Below are 21,879 nucleotides of genomic sequence, written 5' to 3'. Positions count from 1 at the left end.
CAGTACTCAAGGCGTGGCCCGACCATTGCCTTATACAGAGGGATAATCACCTCCTTTTCCCTGCTAGCAAAATTCCTATATATCAATGACAAAACCCCATGACCTGCCCTGGCAGCCTGTCTGCATTGCTCAGAAAACTTCATATCTGCCTGCACAATTACTCCCAGGTCTTTTTCATTTTCTACCACCTTAAGTGTAGTACCACACAGTTGGTACGTTTCTCTGGGGATACTTCTACCCATATGCAGTACTTTGCATTTGTCAAGGTTAAACTTCAGTTGCCACTTCTTAGCCCATCTGCCCAAATTATCTAGATCCTGTTGCAGTAGCACACTGCCATTACTGTCATTAACAACCCTGCCAACCTTTGTATCATCTGCAAACTTCGACATTAAGCCTGATATACCTTCATCAATATCGTTGATAAATATACAAAACAACAGTGGACCCAACACCGAACCCTGTGGGACTCCACTAATAACATTAGTCCAAGAAGAGCAGCACCCATTGATTACCACCCTCTGTCTTCTCCCACTTAACCATCCTTTTATCCATTATAGCAACTTACCCTTAATACCATTCTGCTCCAATTTGTACAATAGTGTCAAAAGCTTTCCTGAAATCCAAATATATGATATCAAAATTATTTTTTGCATCCAGTTCCTTTGTAACCACATCATAATATCCTATCAAATTTGTCAGACAAGACAAATTTGTCAGACTTTCCCTTAACAAACCCATGCTGTGTCTGAATTACTGCTGCAGTCTTGTCTAGATGATCCTGCAATGCATCTTTAACCAGCGACTCCATTATTTTACCCAGAACAGAAGTTAAACTAACTGGTCTGTAATTACGCGTGTCACCCTTCGATCCCCCTTTGTGAATTGGGGATACATTTGCACATCTCCAGTCCGTGGGAACCTCCCCTGAGTCCAAGGATGCTCTCATAATTATGGCTAAGGGTTTGCTTAGTTGCTTTGCCGCCTCCTTTAATATAACTGGATAGATCCCATCCACCCCAGGTGCTTTTCTTACATTTAACTTCAACAGTTTCTCTTCCACTTTGCTCTCAGTTATTACAAAATCATTAAGTATCCTGCTACAATTTGATAACCTTCTGCCATTTTCAAACCTTAATAATTCCTCGAGTGTGAATGTAGTTGCAAAATACTCATTCAGTTTATTTGCTATCTGAGCAGGATCATCAACAGTCGAACCATCGATGTCAAGTGGACCAATCAGATTCATCCCCTTCCTTTTGGAGTTTATATAAGTAAAGAAATCCTTGCTGTTTTATTTAGCATCTTTTGCCAAGGATTTCTCGTAATCTGCCTTCGCCTGCCGAACCTCCTTTGTGACCTGATTACAGATTAACTTATATCTGCCATAGGCTTCTGAGTCGCTTGATAATTTATATGCGTCCCATGCATTTTTCTTCTAGCATTTAGGCCTAAACCTTGAACAATATTTCTTAATAGGTATGAAACTTTTAGTAGCTTCCACGATTAATTCCTTGAATGCTTCCCACTTAGAATTTACTGTTGGTAACATCGCCAGTTGATCCCACTGTACAGAATTTAAAAACTGTCGGAGACCACTGTACTCGCCTTTACGGAAGCAAAAACCCTTTCCTTTACCCCTGATGGTAATTAAATCTTTAAGTAAATCCCACGTGAGTACACTGTGATCACTGCCACCTAGTGGTTCTTTTACCTGCAAATTCCTAATACATGAATGATCACTGCTGATAACCAGATCAAGAGTATTACTTTCTCTGGTTGCCTCTCGAACATGCTGCTGCAGAAAACAATCATCCAATAAATCCACAAAAGTCTGACTAGTGTGAGAGTGCCCAACCCACAAGTTCCAGTCAATATCTGGGAAGTTAAAATCCCCCATTATAAGACATTCCGATTTACTAGCCCACTCTATTTCTCTGTACAATTGTTCATTGTACTCATTCGAGTCATTAGGCCTATAACACACTCCTCTTATTTTTGCTTTCGCAGTGCTTATGTCACACCAAACTGACTCAACAGTGCACTGTTCATCTATATCAAGTGGATGCACTTCTTTTGATTTTATGTTTTTCTTAATTAACAGCATAACACCTCCTCCCTTCCTATCCTGTCTATCCTTTCTGTACACATTGTACTCCCCAAATTGCAGTTCGGCATTCCTTATATCTGTGTGACACCACGTCTCTGATATCCCAACAATATCCGCCTTTGATGTCTTGACCAACACTTCAAATTCATCAAATTTATTTACTATACTTCTAGCATTGGTATGCATGCAAGTATACATGCACCTATTCTTATTCTTAGTTACTCTAACACATCCCATATACCCACCTGTTTCACGATGACTGCCACCCGTCCCCGAAATCCCCAACACCCCTCGCTCCAGGTCGCTACTTATTCTAATAGAAGTTGTGCAAGAATCACCTTCACCTCTGCCTACGGCTACTGTTAAACTATTAGTCCTTGTATCCCCCCCAAGCTATCAGTTTTCCGACCCACCCATGAAATGGATTATGTGAAATGGATACAAGCCGTGCTCACATAATGTTTGTCAATACTCTTGTCTGTAGAACACCGATACATCTAGAAATTCTTTGTGTGCTAATAGTAGGACTACGTTCTACAGACTGAAGAATGTGTTCTCTTTCGTCCACATTTTGTTCATTTGCACGTTCAAAAGAAATATGAGCACTGGGAACTGTACCAGTCTTACACAGTTTTGGTGTAAACACTCTTTAATCCGGTATTCTGTGGTTAGGAAACCGTCAACGGTATTCTCTACAAGCAGCAGTAGCACTTCCACCACAAAAACCGTAGACAAACACCATATCGGCATATTCAGCATGTGTGAAGATATGCGGTATTCTTAACAACACTTCTAATGTCAAACAGCGTCAGGTTATAACTGATTCTTGGTCACATCTGATTCAGGGAGCTGTGTGCACCCGTTTCAAACAGCTGTATCTCCGTATCCATTGAGAATTCGACACATATTAATATGAACTTTTTTACTCAGAATAATCGATACTATAACCTCCCAAAATATTTATTATTCCTCCTGAATCACCCTGTATAATCTCTTGATGCTCGTTACTTTTGGTATCAACCCTGTACTTGATGAAAACTTCTATATAAAGTTTTTATACAGTTTTTATTAATGCAGTTTATTTTAATATGTGCATCTGTGATAAAACTGACATATTTAATAGTATGGTGCATATCCTCCCCTCCCCTCCCCCCAGAAAAAGTAGTACCATACAGTAAAACTTCATGGTATTTCTCCACTTGTTCTCAAAATCTGATAAAGGTTTTGAGTTCACTCCTGTTCTTGTTACACTGTCTTATTCCACTGCTGTTTTTCCTTCTGCTTGAAAATTTGCCCATATCCATCTGGTTCCAAAATAAAGGGTGAAAAATCCCTCATATTCAATAATCATCCCATTGCATTTTCTTCTACTCTTTCTAAATTGATGGAGAAATCCAACTCCTGAACTATCCAGAACCTTTCCATCTGATCAGTGATTGCCAATGTGGATTCCATTAGTGTTGATCCATTGGTGATATATACTGGCTTATACTGGTGATATATAAAGGCCTCCGTAGCTGAGTGGGCAGGAGCGGGAGTGCAGTAGCACACTCTCTTTGAGTAGATCGGGATTCAAGCCCCTGACTGCTGAATACGGTCGATCTGCCAACCCGCACTAGACCAGCGTGGCAGATTATGGTCCATTTCCCTCAGCATGAATTGTTGAGGAGGCTTCCATCCTGCAGTGGGTTGATAATGGCTGCACTTTACTTTTTTTTTTTTTTTACTGGCTTATGTTACCCATCAGTAGACAAATTCATTGAAATTTGGTGAAACTCGAGCAGTTGCTGTTGATGGTCAAAAGACTTTTGATCGAGTTTGAAATAAAGGTATTCTAAATAAGCTTCTATCTTATGGTTTGCCAACTGTTTTGTATGATGTTAGTAGCTCTCTGTCTTCTAATTTCTTCACTAATTTTAATGTTCCCCAGGTTCAGTTCTTTCTCCCACTCTTTTCCTCTTGTATATTAATCACCCTCTTCCGTTGATGGGACATCCTATTCATAGTTTTGCTGATGATAGCACATTGCATTCCACCTTCCAGTTTGAGAAAAAAACCTTGCCCTGCACAGTTTCAATTTATCAATTATCCGCTACCAATTCCTTAAATGCTAATTTCCAGGTAATTCTCCAGTGGGGAAAACATAATTTAGTTGATTTTACTCCTTCTAAAACTCAGTCCTGTCATACACTGGTGTGCAAAATTTAAGGACCAGTCAGGTTTTCACCTGTAGCTTCTCATAGGAGTGGCCTGGATATGGGAAAAGCATACCAAAGGAACCTTGTGAGGTACAGAAATGATGAAGGAAACAACACCAACACAACAATGGAAACAAAACAGAACAGAGGGACTTTATTCAAAAATGGCAACATAGTACTGGCTGCCACGATACAGATGCATCACTGCCAAAGATGGAACAAAGGGAAGAGGTGGTCCTTAGTAGGAGATATGGCCACTCCTAATGTCGATGCAGGCTTTGCACCGTCTGCCCATACTTAGAACAGTGTTGTTGATAAGTTCTTGCAGTAACATCGTCCATTCCTCTGTCAGCGCCATCTTCAGCTGGTGAACATTTTCTGGTGGGTGTGGATGTGCTGCTAGGCATCTCCCCAGAGTGTTCCATGTGTTTGATGGGATTTAGATTGGGTGAAATGGGCGGGCCAATCCATACGAACAATGTCCTCACTTTCCAAAAGCATATCAATATGCAGTGCGATGTGGTGTGACGTTATCATCCATAAACACGAACTCTGGGCCAATGGCTCCTCAGAACAGATGCATATGGGGAAAGATTACCTCAATACAGTAGTGTGCACCGGTTACAGTACCGCCTTCCAGTATCTGGAGTTGTGTACTTCCATTCAAGATAACGCCTCCCCAGACAAGAACACCTCGACTGCCATATCGATCCCTTTCAGTCATGTTTGCAGGGTGATACCATGTGCCAACCTCTCTCCAGATTAGCTGATATCCAGAATCGCTACTGAGACTGAATCTACTCTCATCAATAAAGAGTACCTTAAGTAAAGATTTTGTGATTGTAACCTTTAGAAATAGTGTTGGTCCTTAAGTTTTGCACACCAGTGTATTTTGTAAAAAGGATTCTTCTGCTCCTATATTTATTTTCTATTACACTCACATTCCTAGACAAAATCACATATCTCTCTTAGGGATTACCCTAATTTCTAATCTCGCTTGGCATAAGCACATCACTAATATCGCTTCCTCTGCATCTAAATACCTGGGTAATCTCTTTTACTCTAGATGTTACTTTTCTTCTCGACAGTTCACGCTGTACAAATCTCAAATCTGCCCTACCATGGAATATTATTCCCACACCTGCGGTGGTGTTCTCAGGCTCTTAGACTCCATTCAAAAGAGGTTAGTTAGGTTAATTAAGGACCTATCTCTTACACCAACTCTCTCTCTCTCTTATAGATGTTCTGTTTCTGCTGCATGCCTTTATATAGCTACTTCCATGGCCACTGTTCTTCTGAATTGGCTTCTATAATTCCCCCTCTCTCTTCCAGACTAGTTAGTACTTGTGCCACAACCAGTTAGCATCCTTTTAATGTCCAACTTCAAACTCCCAGAACCAACTTTTCTTCTTCCTCATTTATTCCTTCAACTTCCCATCACTCATATTTCTTGAAAATTACAATCTACAGAAATTCAAGTCTAACGTTAACAACTATCTTCTTTCACCTTCAACTCTTGTACTTTAATAAGTACTATAGGTTCTAATACCTTTCACTTTTGGGTTTTCATTATAAAAAATGTATATAGTGTATGTTAACTGTTCAAATATTTTTTCATGCCTCTTATCATGTAATGTTGCTCTGTTTACTGATCTTCTACCTGAAGACATTGGAGGCAGGGGGGGGGGTTAGATTTTCCAAAGTCCATATTTTTTACATACACACAGTAAAGGTGAATTTATTTATGAATAATCATTTTAAATATGTATTTATTTTAATTTAAACATTATGCAATATATTTAATAGATTTTTTATGCTTAGATAATTTTCAACTCTTTCCACACCAAAATTTTTGGGCGAAAAAATTAAACTGCATATTATATATTTTTTTTTATGACATTGTTTGTTTATAAATTTTTTTGGAAATAATTTGTTTCATTTGCTGCTAAATCTACAATTTAAAATAAAGTTGTTTTCCTTTTCAGTTTCTATGGTTATTCCTGTTGATTATTCACAATATCTATGTACTTCTGGAGACATTAAATTTAAAAAAGTTTTAGCAAGTAATTTACTGAAAAGGTATGTTTGTTATATATGCTTAAATATATTTAGAAATATAATGTAATTTTATTAATATTTTTCATATAAAATGAAAAATATTTAAATTTTTTTCTAGATCATTGTTTTTGTCTATTTTTAATTTTGTGTGTTTCAATTCTGATAACATTGAGAGATCACCAGCCTCAACGCTTTCATAAAACTAGAGCTTGTAAAGGAAGATGGCAACTTTGCCTGGAGCTGTGAGAATATTCACCATATTTCTTTGTAGGGAGACATAGTTGATGTAAATAATAATAATAAAAAGAACTTTAAGATAGATTAGTATTAGTAATGACAAATGAGGCCTCTGTAGCTGAGTGGTCAGGAGCTGGAGTGCAGTAGCATATGCTCTTTGAGTAGACCGGGGTTCAAACCCCCGACTGCTAAATATGGTCAATCTGCCAAATCGCATTGGACCAGTTTGGCAGATTATGGTCCATTCCCTCAACATGAATAGTTGAGGAGTCTTCTATTCTGCAGTGGATTGATAATGGCTGCAGTTTACCTTTTTTTAATGGAAAATGAGGCAGAAAAGCAAGCTTATACAGTATCAACCGAAAAAAACCCTTTCCACATCACCTGTTGATCTCCTGCAATGGTTTGTGTAGTTCTTCCTTGAATTTATTCAAACTACCCACTTACAACAACAGATGGTAGTTTATTCATTCAACTACCTGAATAAAACAACAATGAACCCTGTTGGCGGAAGACAAATTTCTGCACATCTTTATTTATTTATTTCTGCAATCCTTCCTCAATTTGAATTTATGTCCTATTTGTAGGCTAACCAAGAGAAAGAATGCTATCAGCATTGGGCTTACTCAATCCATTGCCCCTGTGGGTAGCACAGTTGGTAGAATTGCTGTCCTTCCCACAAAACTCCAAACACAAAATATATTAGAACCTATAGTACTTAGTACAGCCAGGCCTTGCATAACGCAAGTTCGATTAACTCGTTTTTCCGTTACCGCTATTTGAAAAAATTATACCACTTTTCACTTTACACAATGCAAATTTCCAGTTAACGCAATTTTTTTTATGTGATCGTTGAAAAAGCTTTGAATCACACGCTAAGCTTACCATATGTCGGATGGGCAATAAACAGGTGTTTGCTCACTGCCTGCCTCGGTGTGTTCCATCAAGAAGAAGGCATGTTACTTGTTTGTCTCCAGCTAACTAATAAAGTCACTTGCAGACTTGCATTTAAAAATTCTAATTTTTAAATTACAAAAAAAAATATTTATTTTTAAATGAATCAGTACTGCAAAGGAGATAGTAGTAAAAGAACTAGAATAAAATGCAGTTCTTTGCGAACTTTTGTATCGCAGAGAACTGCAAACAAAAGGTTTGAGGTTCTCTGCAATATTTATTTCGCCAGGGCCTAGAGAAGATTGTTGTTGGCTATCGGAAATTGATTGATGAAAAAAAGAAAGCCAACACTGTTCAAATATTTCCATAACAAATAGTTTCTTCATTGTGTATTTTATGCCAGAGGTACGCAAATTTTCTTAGTTCACGGCACTCTTAGTGTCTCAGTAATTTTTCATGGCACCCTTGGTCAAAAGAAATATCTAACAGTTCCGTTTATTAAGTAGTTAAGTCCAAATTAACTACTTTAACCAAATTTAAATTTCAACGTTACTTAATAAGTAATATTGAAACTGTGAACTGCCTTGAGCTAGTAGTTTGCACAGTGTCCGACAGATGTCGAGTTTCGCCGTGTTTGCCTTGAAAATTTAAAATATTTCGCGGAACACATTTTGAGAACTGCTGTTTTATGCAATAAACATTTAATTCTATAATTATTTTCATTATCTTTTACATGGTATACAGTTAAAAATTTATTTAAAAGGTATTTTTAAAATTCTTTATGGACATTCCTAAAGGTTTACCCTGTGAAAAGAGTGCAATCAATTGCCCAACCATATCTTGGTGAGGAATCAAGCTACAGCAACATGCCATACCTCATTCTTCTCTCAGACAGTCCTATCAAACTGCCTTAGTTGCTGTCCCTTTAATCTGACTGAAATCATCTTGATTTTCTGAATACTTGATTTTATGGCTTGATTAACACAAAATATCTGATAATGAAATGGCTTCCTACAATTTGGACCATTATGATGCTCCCAACAGAGCCAGTCTTGTCTCCATTCCTCTGGAGAACCTAAATAAGTAATCTGTTGCAACTGGGCACATTAGCAAACATCATGCACATATGCAACCTTCACATGCTGGCACAGTTACTGAAGAAATATGCATTATTGAGGATTTTGACAACAAGCCTGCAAATTGCAGTGCCCGGAGATTAGGCACCTGAGAGGTGATCTGATTAAGGTGTATAAGGCCTTGAATGGGTTGAGCAAGCTGAATGCCGATGGGATTCTTCCTCTTGCTCAGATTAAGAACCTAAGGGGGGGCATAGATTGAAATTGAGGAAAGAGTTGTAGAATAGATGTGCGGGTGGTTGATTGGTGGAACAGACTTCCATCTTTTGTTGTGAAAGTTGATAGCCTAAATAAATTTAAGGCTGAGCTGGACAGGCATTTGGAACGAATGGAGGAGTGGAATGGGAGGAGTTTTTGTGGCTGATGCTGCATAAGCTTGCTTTCTTGCATCGTATGCCTCTACTAATGCTAATTGCCCTGCCATCCCTGAGGGTATCCTATCTGCCAGGTGATGCAAATTAGAGCTGAACTTAAAGACTTTGTGTCATTGCAAATAAATAGAATTGCATCTGCTGCACACATCAAAATCATAAATATATGAAGAAAGATGGAAATTAGTTTTAAACCTCCATGTGGACAAGAGAGATACAAGGCCTAAGTTGACCTTTTGTTGAATGAGCAGAAGAGAAATGAAATATCAGTGCCCCCACTTATTTGCTGAGGACCCCACAAGTGGATCAATCACTGCCAGCAACCACGGAGGCAAAGTCAATTCTCATCAAAAAGCAAAACCTAGTTATCAGATGTTACCCCATTTCAATCCAAGGAGGCAGTTGCCTTGAAGCTTAAGGCACAAATGCAGGCCATCAAGATCAGAAGTATTAGGAAAATGAAAAACCTGGGAATTATTATTGAGACTATGACTGGGGGGGTACAGCACATCCTGAAGAATCCCAAAGTTACAAGTGCTGGATTGTGAGCTGAAGTCTCCAAACAAAAGGGACCATCAATTGTCCTTTCCGATGTTGACGAATTGCTCCCATCTGATGAGTTAATTGAAGAGCTTTACCAAAGAAACTTGCAAGACTATATACTTAAGAAAGACCTGACACAAGAACTGATCCTCAAATAACCCATGAAGACCAAATCGGGTAATGCGTGTAACTGGATCATCAAATTTTTTCCTAGGATTTGGAGGCACAAGATGGTATATTTGAGGTGGAGCAGCCATCGGTTTCAGGAGCATTTCCCTGTCCCAAAATTCTTTAAATGTCAAAAAATTTGGACACACACACACACCTGTGCCCCAATGGTCTCTACATGTGGGCACTGTTCCCAGAAAGGCGCAGTGCCTACACATTGTACCATATTTAGCAGTTACGGCCTTGAACCCCTGATCACTCAAGGGATGTGTACTTATGCACCCTCACACCTGACCACTCAGCGAAGCCTATACTCATTCTGCCAAAGTTCAAGGTACCCATGGAGTTACAGGGTGATTGAATGCTTGTCTGGCCTGCCTTGGGCCGCCATTGTCATGTACAACACATAGTTAACAGTTACTAAGATCAACTTCCTATGCTCTCCAACTGCCATATATATTAACCTCTGGGGCTCACATCTGGTGAGTATGGGTGTGGCACACCCAGGGTCCTGAGCTGGATATTATCATTCTTCTCTTTATTGGTGATTCCAAGCCTCAGGCTTCCTTGCATAATAATAATGGCTAATAATAATAATAATGTTAAAATTTCTTTTTACCTTGGCTTGCTCTACCTATGCAAAGCTCCACAAAGATATAATAACTTCTATACAGTATCTCCACTCTTCTTGCTCTTCCCAGTGAAACTCCTAATCTTCATGGATGCGACTGTTGCTTGGCTTTGTGGCACAGCCTCACTCCGGACAGAGTGGGGGCCCCCTCATGGGCAGCATCTTGAGGACTTCCTGCTCACACATCTAGATGTTTTGAACAAACCAGGAAATCTCCCGACGTTTAGTAGCATACTCTGGTTAAGCTCAGTCGACATTATTCTCATAACTAGATCACACCAGCTGAACACTCAACCATCATAACGAAGACCATACTGCATGCTTGCAACCTTGCCTTTAAAAAAAAAGAAGAAATCCTGCATCAAAGCTATTTGTGGTGGTGTCAAGGGTTCAAACAACTCCACAAAGTGGTCAATGCCTCCAGAAAACAGTTCCAGCATGTCAGAGCCACCCTGCTCCTAAGCAGAAATTGATGCCCACCAGGAAGCATGCAGGAACTTAAGGAATTGCTTCTTAATCCTTATTAAAACCAGGAAAAAGGAATCCTGGCATGGATTCCTTTTTCTGTTGTTTTTTCCACTGGAAGTGACCCCTGGAGACTTGTCTATTGAATTATGATGGACAAGCTTGCCAGAGGGCAAGTTGTCCAATCAACTGCCAGGGGCAAAAGTTGATGACATTGTAGGGCAGATATCATCTTTTAAGGGCACAAAAGGTGATATTATTGTACACGTTGGTACTAATGACCTTAAGAGTAAGAGATCTGCAGATTTACTTAACAAGTACAGATCAATGCTGAAAAAAAGTCACGAGTTAGGGTTAAATTTGAAACTGTCTGCAATTCTGCCAACACACGATAGTAGGGAGTATATGATGAGAGCCTTGTCAATTGAGGCCACGTTATCAAGGATCTGGGTATATTCTTACCATGTGTATGCCCTATCCAAAAATTTCATTACTTCATATAGCATGTTCCACCCACTTTTTCTTACTGTTCAATATACCATGAATTGTCAAACTAATAGAGTAAGCTTATCTGCAAAAAGATCTAAACCTCCCAAACACTTCCTAATTCATTTCACAAATATACGTGGTCTCAATTCTAATCTCAACGATGTCCATTTCCACTTGCAGTCAGCCAAACCCCATGTACTTTTTCTGACAGAATCTCAGTTATCGGTTGATTCAACTACTGCTTATCTCAGTTGCCCAAATTATTCGCTGTATGATTCCTTTCGCCTCAAAAGTGGTACTTGTGCATATGTCCGTTCCAATATTCCCTGTCAGAGACTTGTCAATTTGGAATCTCCTCTTTTCAATCTTCTCTGGCTTAAAATCTCTCTACCTCATTGTGTCAAATTCATCTGTTGTCTCTACCATTCTCCCAACTCCACTAATCACTTGAAGCTCTTTGACTTCCTCTCTTTGCAACTTGACTTTCTCCAGTTCAACTAGGCGCATTATAGCCATAGTAGCTTATGCACCTTTAAACTCCCATAACAACAACAACCAGTCCAACTTTCTTATCATGAGGTAATTTTCCTTGGTGATTTTAATGTTTACAACTCCAGCTGGCTTCCGTTTTCTAGTCACACCGACCCAGCTGGTCGAGATGCTGAGGCTTTTGCAATTACTACTGACCTTGCACAGATTGTTCATTTACCTACAAAAATACCGGACAGTCCCAACCATACAGCCAACATGCTTGATCTTTTTCTCGCAAACAGCCCTTCTAAGTACATGGTCGAAGTGAGAGGTCCTTTAGGCACCTCAGATCATAACTTGGTGATTGTCTCTTCTCCAATGGAGCCTTTATCTCATGGCTATTCCCAGCCTCGTATTGTTTGGCATTACAAGAATGCAAAATGGGATGACCTGCGAGATTTCTTTTCTTCTTTTCCTTGATCGGATTACTGTTTCAAAACTTCTGATGTCAATGTTTGCTCAGATCGTGTCAGTGAAATTATTCTTGCAGGAATGGAATCCTTTATCCCACACTCCACTTTAAAATCTCGTCCTTTATCTAAACCTTGGTCTTCCAATAAATGTGCTAGGGCTGTTCAAGAGAAGAACATTGCATATAGTAATTGGTTTATTTCTAATTCTTCAGTGTCATTTTCTGCCTACACCAAAGCTCGCAACAATTGTAAAGCTGTTATTAATCAGTCCAAACTGTAGTTTGAACAGGCAAAGAGTAGAAAACTTGCTTCTTGTGCTAATGGAAGCCGAGCATTCTGGTCTCTTGCCAAAGCTATTGGCTGCAAATTTTGTCCATCTCTGCTCCCACCTCTGTCCTAACCAGATGGTTCTGCTGTCACTTCAGCCAAGGATAAAGCTGACCTGCTAGCATCCCACTTTTCTTCCAACTCGTGTATTAATGATCTTGGTAAAACACCTCCCACCATTCCCAACACACTCCGTTCAATGCCTCCTGTGGTCTTCTGTCAAAAGTATGTCAGAAGGATTTTGACGAATCTTGATGCTAAGAAAGCTCCAGGTCCCTATGGTATTTCTACACTTATTCTCAAAACCTGTGCTCTGAAATTACTCCTGTTCTTTGCCGTCTTTTTTCACTTTCTTATTCCAAAGGTGTTTTTCCTACTGCTTGGAAATTTGCTCATATCTAGCCAGTTCCTAAAAAGGGTGACAAATCCCTCCCATCCAATTGCAATTACTTCTACTCTTTCTAAAGTAATGGAGAAATCAATTAACCGCCAACTCTTAAACTACCTAGAAACCTTCCGTCTGATCAATGATCGCCAGTATGGATTCCATCAGTGTTGATCCACTGGTGATATTCTGGATTATGTTACCCACTTATGGACTAATTCCATGGAAAAGTTCGGTGAAACACAAGCAGTTGAGGCGCCTCCGTAGCCAGGTGGGAAGGAGCAGCAGTGCGTAGCACACACTTCTTGTCACCACCAAATACGGAGGATGCGGAAAGGTCAGGGAATGAACACCGCATATTCCCGGAGCAATGTGGCCTTAGTTGCTAATGCTCCTAAAAACCAAATAACAACAACAACAAGCAGTTGCTCTTGACATCTCAAAGGCTTTTGATCATGTTTGGCATAAAGGTTTTCTAAACAAGCTTCCATCTTATGGTTTGCCAACTGTTTTTTGTAATTGGTTATCCAGTTTTCTCTCTGATCGCTCACTGAGGGTGATGGTAGATGGCTCTCTGTCTTCTAACTTCTCCACTAATGCTGGTGTCCCCCAAGGTTCAGTTATTTCCCCCACTCATTTCGTCTTGTATATTAATGACCTTCTTCCATTGACTGGAAATTCTATCCATAGTTTTGCCGATCGTAGCACATTGCATTCCACTTTCCATTTTGAGAAACTTTGCCCTACTCAATCAGCTTCAACTTTCGAAAATCTGCTACCAATTCTTTAAATGCCGATCTCCAGGTAATTCTCCATTGGGGCAAAGACAACTTAGCTGATTTCAATCCTTCTAAAACTCAGTCTTGTCTTATATCTCACAAAAAGGATTCTTCTGCCCCTATGGTTATCTTTGGTGACACTCCTATTTCTAGGCAAAATGATATATCTCTTTTGGGAATTACCCTGACTTCTAATCTCTCTCTCTTGGCACAAGCACATTACAAATATTGCTTCCTCTGCATCTAAAAAACTTGGTTTTCTGTTTCGTTCTCGGTATTACTTTTCTTCCAAACAGCTGCTCTCTCTCTGTACAAATCGCAAATCCACCCTACCATGGAATATTGTTCCCACATCTGGGGTGGTGCCCCCAAAACCTCTCTCAGGCTTCTTGATTCCGTTCAGAAGAGGAAAGTTAGGTTAATTGAATTAACGATTCATCTCTAAAAGAGTTTGTCCACTCGCTGTCTCATAGACATACTGTTTATGCTGCATGCCTCTTCTACAGATATTTCCATGAGCACTGTTCTTCTGAATTGGCTTCTATAATTCCTGCTTTCTCTTTCAAAACAGTTCGAAGATGTGCCGCCGCCAGCCAACATCCATTTACTGTCCAACTTCAAACTCACAGAACCAACTTTTCATCTTTCTCTTTTATTCATTCAACTGCCGTCTTCTGGAACAACCTTCCTTCATTCATATTTCCTGAAAATTACAGTCTACAGATGTTCAAGTGTAATGTCAACAAAAATCTTCTTTCATCTTCTCAACCGCCAACCCAAGCACATTTGATGCAAGAAAGTCAAACCAAAGGTATTATAACCTATAGTACTAAGTACTATAGGTTATAATACCTTTCGTGTTTGGGGTTTACGTTAAAAAAAAAAAAAAAAAAAAAATCAATTCAGTCTTGGAGAGAATGTGCATGGCTCACGGGGTAGAATTTTTTTCAGCATGGTCTGTGCTTGCTAACAGGAAAGACTGCTTCTACAGGGATGGGATACAGTTAAATAGAAAGGGTGCAAAAATATTTGCTGATGCTATCGAGGCAGCATTAGGAGGGTCGGAAAACTGCTAGCTTGGGGGGAATCCCAGACTAAAAGATTAACAGTAGCCACAGGCAGAGGCGAAAGGGATTCTTGCACTGCTTCTATTGTATTGAGCAGTAGCCTAGAGAGCAAGTTGCTAGGGATTTAAAGATCTACTGGGAGTCATCTTGGAACAAATAAATACATGGGCTGTGTTAGGGTAACTAAGAGTAAGAACAGTGGATGTATACTTGCATGTACACCAATGCTAGGTTTTATACATGATAGAGTTCTGATTAGTAGGTAAACTTCTATTTGAAAATCGTTTGTGGAAGTAAAAATCTGATTCATATTGTTTCAAATTCTTATTTGAGATTAAACTGATTTTTTTTTCAATAATACAAGAAGATCCCTTATCTCCACTTTGAAATCTAGATATTACCTCTTTTCCCTTAAATCCATTATTTGGGAAAGTGAGAAAAACGAGAAGTGACTGGGAAGAACCATCCAAACACCAGACTACTGCCTCTCTCCATTTCTCCAAAAAAATTGGATGTGGTTTTTCTTCCTTCCTTAGCCACTGTGGATCCTCTCTCTTGAACTTGAATTTAGACATGTAATGAGAGAGAGAGAGAGAGAGAGAGAAAACAAAAAGTAACTAGGAGATTACTGGTCATACCCTAGACTAAGTGCGTTCTTCCTCTTTACATTTGACTTTACATAATTGATATATTTGGCGGGAGGAAATGCTTTAATGCTTTATCTGCTTTAATAGTATTGGCTCAATGGTTATATTTGATTAGAATTCTGGTGCTAAACTCTTGGGGTTTTTTTTTTTTTTTTTTAGATTCATTAAAGTAATTCGTGCTTCTGCATGAAATTTATAAAGTTAGGATAAATTCACTTCTCTTTCCTATTTTCCTACCTATGGCATTTGATAATTTGTAACTCGTTGAGCCATACACTTGCATAACTGCTGATAAAACATACTGACAAAGTCCAACAAAACTGATCCATTTCTTCATCTCTATGGTCAGGTTCTTCTACATAGGCACGACCCTGCAATTAATCCTTGGTTTGCCATAACTTTGCTTATCCCTCCTTTTTTTTCCTTTTAATTTATTTTCCATTATGATGACCATCTCTGTGTCCAGCACCAAGTGAGTTGGTAAACACAACAAAAAGAAAACCCTCACTTTTGGATGTTAATCAATAGCTTATTTTAATGCATCTATTAACCTGATAACATAAATCATATCCACTGTTAGCCCAATTTCGTTCCGAAGTGTCTTCCTGAGTTCGTTCGTTCGGTATCGATAGCCGTAACCCAACCCACAGATCGATCCAATAGTCCAAGGTTATCTGAAGGTGGCATTGGTGCTTTTGCTCCCCCTTGTGCACTGGTCGAGATTGTGGTTCAGTATTTGCACTATCAGTAGGGATAATCTGTTCTGTATCTTCATCAGGAATTTGAACTTCTTTGGGAATAACTGGCTCGGTCGGTGATTGAGGAATTATTGTCACCTCATCATTTCTAGGAAGTGGTACAGAGACTTGAAGCTCTCGACTTCTGCTGCGCAGGTCATACTGGTGTGTAGGCTGAGTGTGACCTCTCTTTTCCCTTCGACCATGTGGAACTGCTTGTTTGATCTTGTTTCACTACTGATTGTTCTTTCACTCCTCTGTTTGGCAGGTATGCAGTGAGGAATAGGTGCCTCCGTAGCCAGGTGGGAAAGAGCAGCTGTGCGTAGCATGCGCTTCTTGATTATACCGGGGTTCGAGCCCGTCACCACCAAATACGGAGGATGCGGAAAGGTCAGGGAATGACCACCGCATATCCCAGAGCAATATGGCCTTAGTTGCTAATGCTCCTAAAAAAAAAAAAAAGCCATGAGGAATAGACACTGGTAACCTAGGTACTACGGTTGTTGGCATAATTGGTTCAAACCATTGCTCTTCTTCTTCCTCTTCCGGCTCTTGATCAACCTCTTTTGGTTTAGTGTGTTCCAAGGATGGTTTTGGTGATGTATCTGCTTCGGGAAGCTGGAGGCGTAGTTCTGGAAATGGTCTGCGATCTATAACTTTGCATTAGCATTAGCAGAGGCATTTGATGCAAGAAAGCAAGCTTATGCAGCATCAGCCAAAAAAAAAAAAAAAAATAAATAAATAAAAAATAACCACCTCCACTTCACTCCTCTGTTTGTTCGAAATACCTGTCCAGCTGAGCCTTAAACTTATTTGGTCAGTCTGTCTATGTGAACTAGTTGTTTGTCTCTTGGACGATAGATGCATTGTATTTGAAAATTCACTGGAGAAGTCTGGGCTGTTACTCTGTAAGGTCCACTACCTTGACATGCCAACTTGTTTAACTTTCGGCCTATACAGGTATACCACACTGCCCACTCTGATTTGCTTATCTACAGCTTTAGTACAGTGGTACTGCTCTTGACTTTCCGCTGCTTCTTGTAGGTGTTGTCGTACAATTTCATATGTCCCCTGCATCCTTGCTACCATTTGCTCTGAGTAATGTTCCAAGGAAACATATGTTGGTTGAATTGGAGATATCCAAATGTGTTGAGGTAGGACCATGTCCTTTCTGTATAACAAAATGTTCGGTGTTTCCTGTGTAGATGAGTGAACAGTGAAGTCATATGCTGCTACTGCTAGATGTACACAAATATGCCAGTCTGATTGTGTGGTATTGACTACATGTGATAGTATGGCAGTGTCTTATTTAGACATGCCACTTTGGCGTTACACTGGGGATGGAATGCAGTTGTTTGAAGCTTCTTAATTCCAAGACATTTGTAAATGTCTTTCATTAGCTGGCTGCAAAAATTACTACGATGGTCTGTTAATAGGACTTGTGGAATTCCATGCTTGCCACAACGAAATTAACAAATGCGGTTGCCACTTCTTCAGCTTTCTGTGTTTTTAATGGTATCACTTCTGCATACCTTGTGAAGCAATCAACCACTACTAGAAGGTATTTATCTCCCTCTAAACTGGTGGGTAGTGGATATCCATACTCACTCTATACCTAGGTGATGACTTAGTCGGAACTTGCATGAGGTTTGCTCTCGCCTTTGGATTACATCCTCTTCTTTCCAAACACGATGCACAAGTGCCCACATAATTTTTGATATCACTGTACATATTCACCCAAAAAATCTTTCCGGATTATTTGTAATGTCTTGTCAAAAGCTTTTAATGAATCTGGGACAACTAATTGCTCTTGAAGCCCCTCTCTAGTATTCTTAGATATAATATTCCGTCACTGAAATAGTATGAATCTGCGATCTTCACTGAAGATTGTGTATTGTTCTCTAATTGTGTAATTAAAGGATTTAGTTTGTTATCTTCCCTCATCAGATCTTTAGTTTGTAATGACCTCATCAGATCTTTAGTGGTATGCCTTGGCATCACTAAGGCTTCTAAAGTGATTCTGGTTGATAACGGCGCAACTGTTTTTGTGACAATTCTCTTGTATGGATTAGGCTTAGGCTCTTCCTCTAACGCTGATCGAGATAAGAAATTTGCATTTGAGTGCAAATGACCTGGATGATATTCAACTGAGAAATCATAATCTTGCAGCATCAAATTCCATCGAGTTAATTGAGGTGTTGAGTTCTTCAATTGTAGAAGGTATTTCAATGCAGCATTGTCTGAGATTATGACAAACTTCCTTGCATATAAATAAGCTCTAAACTGTGAGATCGAAAACACAACGGCCAAGCTCTCCTTTTCAACAGTGCTATACGATTTCTCAGCCTGCTTCAGCAGTCTACTCGTGTACGCAATTTGCTGCCTCAAGCCATTTTGTGATTGTTGTTCCAAAATTCCCACAATCGCATACTAAGATGTGTCCATGCTTAGATAGAAAAGCTGGGAGAAGTTTGGATAAATCAGTAACAGTTCTGATGCCAGTGCTGTTTTCAGTTTTTCAAACGCAGACTGTGTCGTTTCATTCCAAACAAAAAAGTTTCTTTCTTTGTGAGGTTGCTTAATGGTCGAGATATTTCTGCATAGTCCTTGATAAACTTTCTATAAAATCCAGTCATCCCTAAGAATCTTCTCACTTGTTTGACTGTCTGAGGCGTAAAGCAATTTTTGATGGCAACCATATTCTCAGGATTCAGAAGGACTCCGTCTGAACTGACTCGATGTCCAAGATAAGTTATCTCCTGCTTCAAGAATTCGGATTTGGATATCTTGAGTTTAAGGTCATATTGTCTCAATCATTCGAAGACTATTTCTAATCTTATCATATGCGTTTTGAGATTTTCACTTACGATAATGATGTCATCCAGTTAGCAAAAGATGGACTCTTTTCTGAGGTCTTGAAGGATAATAGACATGGCCCTCACAAACGTTGCTGGACTATTTTTTAACCCGAACGACAGTCTTCTGAACTCGTACAAGGTGTGGCCAGTTTTAAAAGCTGTTTTCTGTCTGTCTGCAGGGTGGACAGGAATCTGTCAGAACCCTGACTGAAGATCGAGAGTGATATAGTAATGTGCTTTTCCCAGAATATCCAAAATTTCAGTTATCTGAGGTATAGGAAAGTTATCGGCAACAGTTTTGGCATTAAGCTTACGGAAATCAATGCACATGCTAAGTGAACCATCCCGTTTTTTCACCATTGCAATTGGAGCTGAATATGGTGACGCACTCGGTGAAATTATGCTTGCATCCAACAATTCATTGACCTGATTTTCAACCTGTCTTTGCAAGGCATAGGGCGTGCGTTAGGCTCTCTGCTTGATTGGAAGACTATTTCTAATTTTATTCTGTGTTGGACTACAGTGGAACAATATCACCACTGCAGTTTTGGTATTGCAATTGGGAAGGAGATTTTGCAAAAACATCTTTGTACCTATTCAATAGCTTAACTAGTTCTTGGCGTTCATTAACAGTCAAATGATTCAGTTCAAAATCTTCAGTGGAGACGATTTCTTATCACTCTTTTGTTTACCTGCAAAATTAATCTTTTGCATATTAATACATTCAACTTTTGCTAGCCTGCTGTGAGATGCAGTGGCTTAGATGACGTATTTGCTACTACAATTGCAACCTTTCTGTCTCTGGACAACTTGTCTAAAAAGTTTCCAACTGCCAATTTGTTACTACCCAGGTCATGGGCTCTACCAGAACCAATTGTCCTGGATGAAATGTGTTTGCACACTGAATAGTTAAAACTGTCTCTGTGCTAGGTGGAATAATGTGTTTTGAGGTTAGTTTTCCCACACAGGGTTTTTGGTCACCCATGATTCGGTCTTGCATCCCTATTTCTCTCATGCAAATCCCAAGTGGTACAGATCTTAAAATTCTCTTCCCTGAGTCTAATATAAAAGAAAATTTCCGTAAAACATCTGACCCTAAAATCAGTTCGTATCGAGGACTCAACCTATCTAAGGCCACAAAAGCATCAACTGTGAATGACTTCCCATTTAAAGTTAACTTTACAGTGATTTTTGTATTTAAAGGTACTATGTTTCGGTGATCCCACATACTGTAACTTCGGGAGACCTCTGTTTTAAATTCTTATTATGTTTAATTTTGTCAAAAATTTCTGCACCTGTAGGGTGATGGACACCCCACTATCAACAAGAAACCTTGATTTAATGCCCTGAATAAATCCTTCTATTAGTGGTAGATCATCATTATCACTGTAAACACACCATGCTCTGCTCTATTTCCCCAAATATTCTGTGTAGAAAATTTTCATTGTCAACTTGCCCTATCCCTTAACTGCCAACATGAGGAGATCCCCCATATGATTTATCTGTCTATGATTCATCCCCCTAAATTGTGAGTACTGCATACGGTCTAGAGGCCTCATTTTAGGAAGGATGTATAGTTGTTAGAATGAGTACAGAGAAGGGCAACAAGATTGGTGAGAGGAACAAAGGGGTGCGCTTATGAAGAAAGGCTTAAGTTCTGCAAGTTGCAGCATCTGGAGACTAAGCACCTGTGAGGTGATCTTATTGAGGTGTATAAGGCCTTGAATGGTTTGAGCAAGCTCAATGTTGAGGAAAGACAATTGCTGGAACAGACTTCCATTTGTTCTTGTGGAAGTTGATAGCTTAAATAAATTCAAGGCAGAACTAGACAAACATTTGGAATGAATCGATGGGTGAAATAGGAAGGGGTTTTTTTTTTTTTTTTTTTGGCTACTGCTGTATAAGCTTGCTTTCTTGAATCATATGCCTCAATGTTAATGCTAACTATTAAGCCCAATAGCGGCATTACCCGTACTTGGGACAAACCGATCAACAATATCTTAGATCACCTTTTTTCTGCTGACCTATGGCTTACTACCGAAGTCCAAATAGAGACTTACAGCTAAAACCAAAATTCACTCAACAATGAATCTTTCACTAAGGATGAGTTATTTCTTGCACTGGACAAAATGAGAGACAATAAGTGCCCTGGACCAGACCTGATAGATGTTGTAAAGTGTTCAAGAAGCTGATGATGATCTGCCCCAACATGCTTCTCTTCCTATACAAAAAATGCTTGGCTGAAGGCATTTTCCCTGATGCTTGGAAGACCACAAATGTTTGTTGTTTAATCCTCAAAATCCCAGAGAAGCCACCCATGCCACCTGCCCACATCCTGCTGACCAATAGCTCTGTTATCTGTTCTTGGAAAAATCCTGGAGCACTTAGCATAGTCTATCCTCACAATATGCAGCTCAGTATCTTGGTTCTTCCCATCAATTTCGCTTCAAAACTGGATGCAGTATCAGAGACACAATCTACCATTTATACCACCAAATAAAAGTAACTTCCGGCTATCACAATTGACTTCTGTGGCATCTTTGACAACCTCTGGTAGCCTTTGTCATGCCAAACTTCCTGGGGAACCTGTATTCTTGCCTGCAGAGCTATCTCCATAACAGATTTATCTTCGTTACTACTGCCTACAAGCAAGCAATTCTTCCTGACACCAGGGGTTGTCCTCAGGGTACGATCCTTGGACCTTTCCTCTGGTCCATTGTCTTAGATAAATTTCTTTGAGGTTGGGTGCATCACTTTTGCCAATGACTTGGTTCTCACCATTCCAACAAATATTACGAGTCTACTTGAATGAGCAAAAACTGTCATCAGCTGCTT

At 39.5% G+C, this 21,879-nt stretch overlaps 1 protein-coding gene across 1 annotated transcript in view; it reads left to right on the top strand.

Annotated features, from left to right (window-relative positions):
* LOC150084911 (tRNA wybutosine-synthesizing protein 4-like) overlaps nt 1–21,879 on the top strand; it is a 156,719-nt gene that overhangs the window by 92,723 nt on the left and 42,117 nt on the right. The window contains exon 12 of the mRNA XM_090375637.1: nt 6,294–6,387. Coding sequence (XP_090231763.1) covers nt 6,294–6,387 — 94 coding nt within the window. The remainder of the gene's footprint in view (nt 1–6,293; nt 6,388–21,879) is intronic.

The sequence above is a fragment of the Mastigoproctus giganteus genome, chromosome 6 (assembly GCF_048544385.1).
Source record: "Mastigoproctus giganteus isolate SK-2022 chromosome 6, ASM4854438v1, whole genome shotgun sequence".
Lineage (NCBI taxonomy): Eukaryota > Metazoa > Arthropoda > Arachnida > Uropygi > Thelyphonidae > Mastigoproctus > Mastigoproctus giganteus.
Note: the sequence above shows the minus strand (reverse complement) of the source record. Positions and strands in the feature narration are given on the sequence as shown.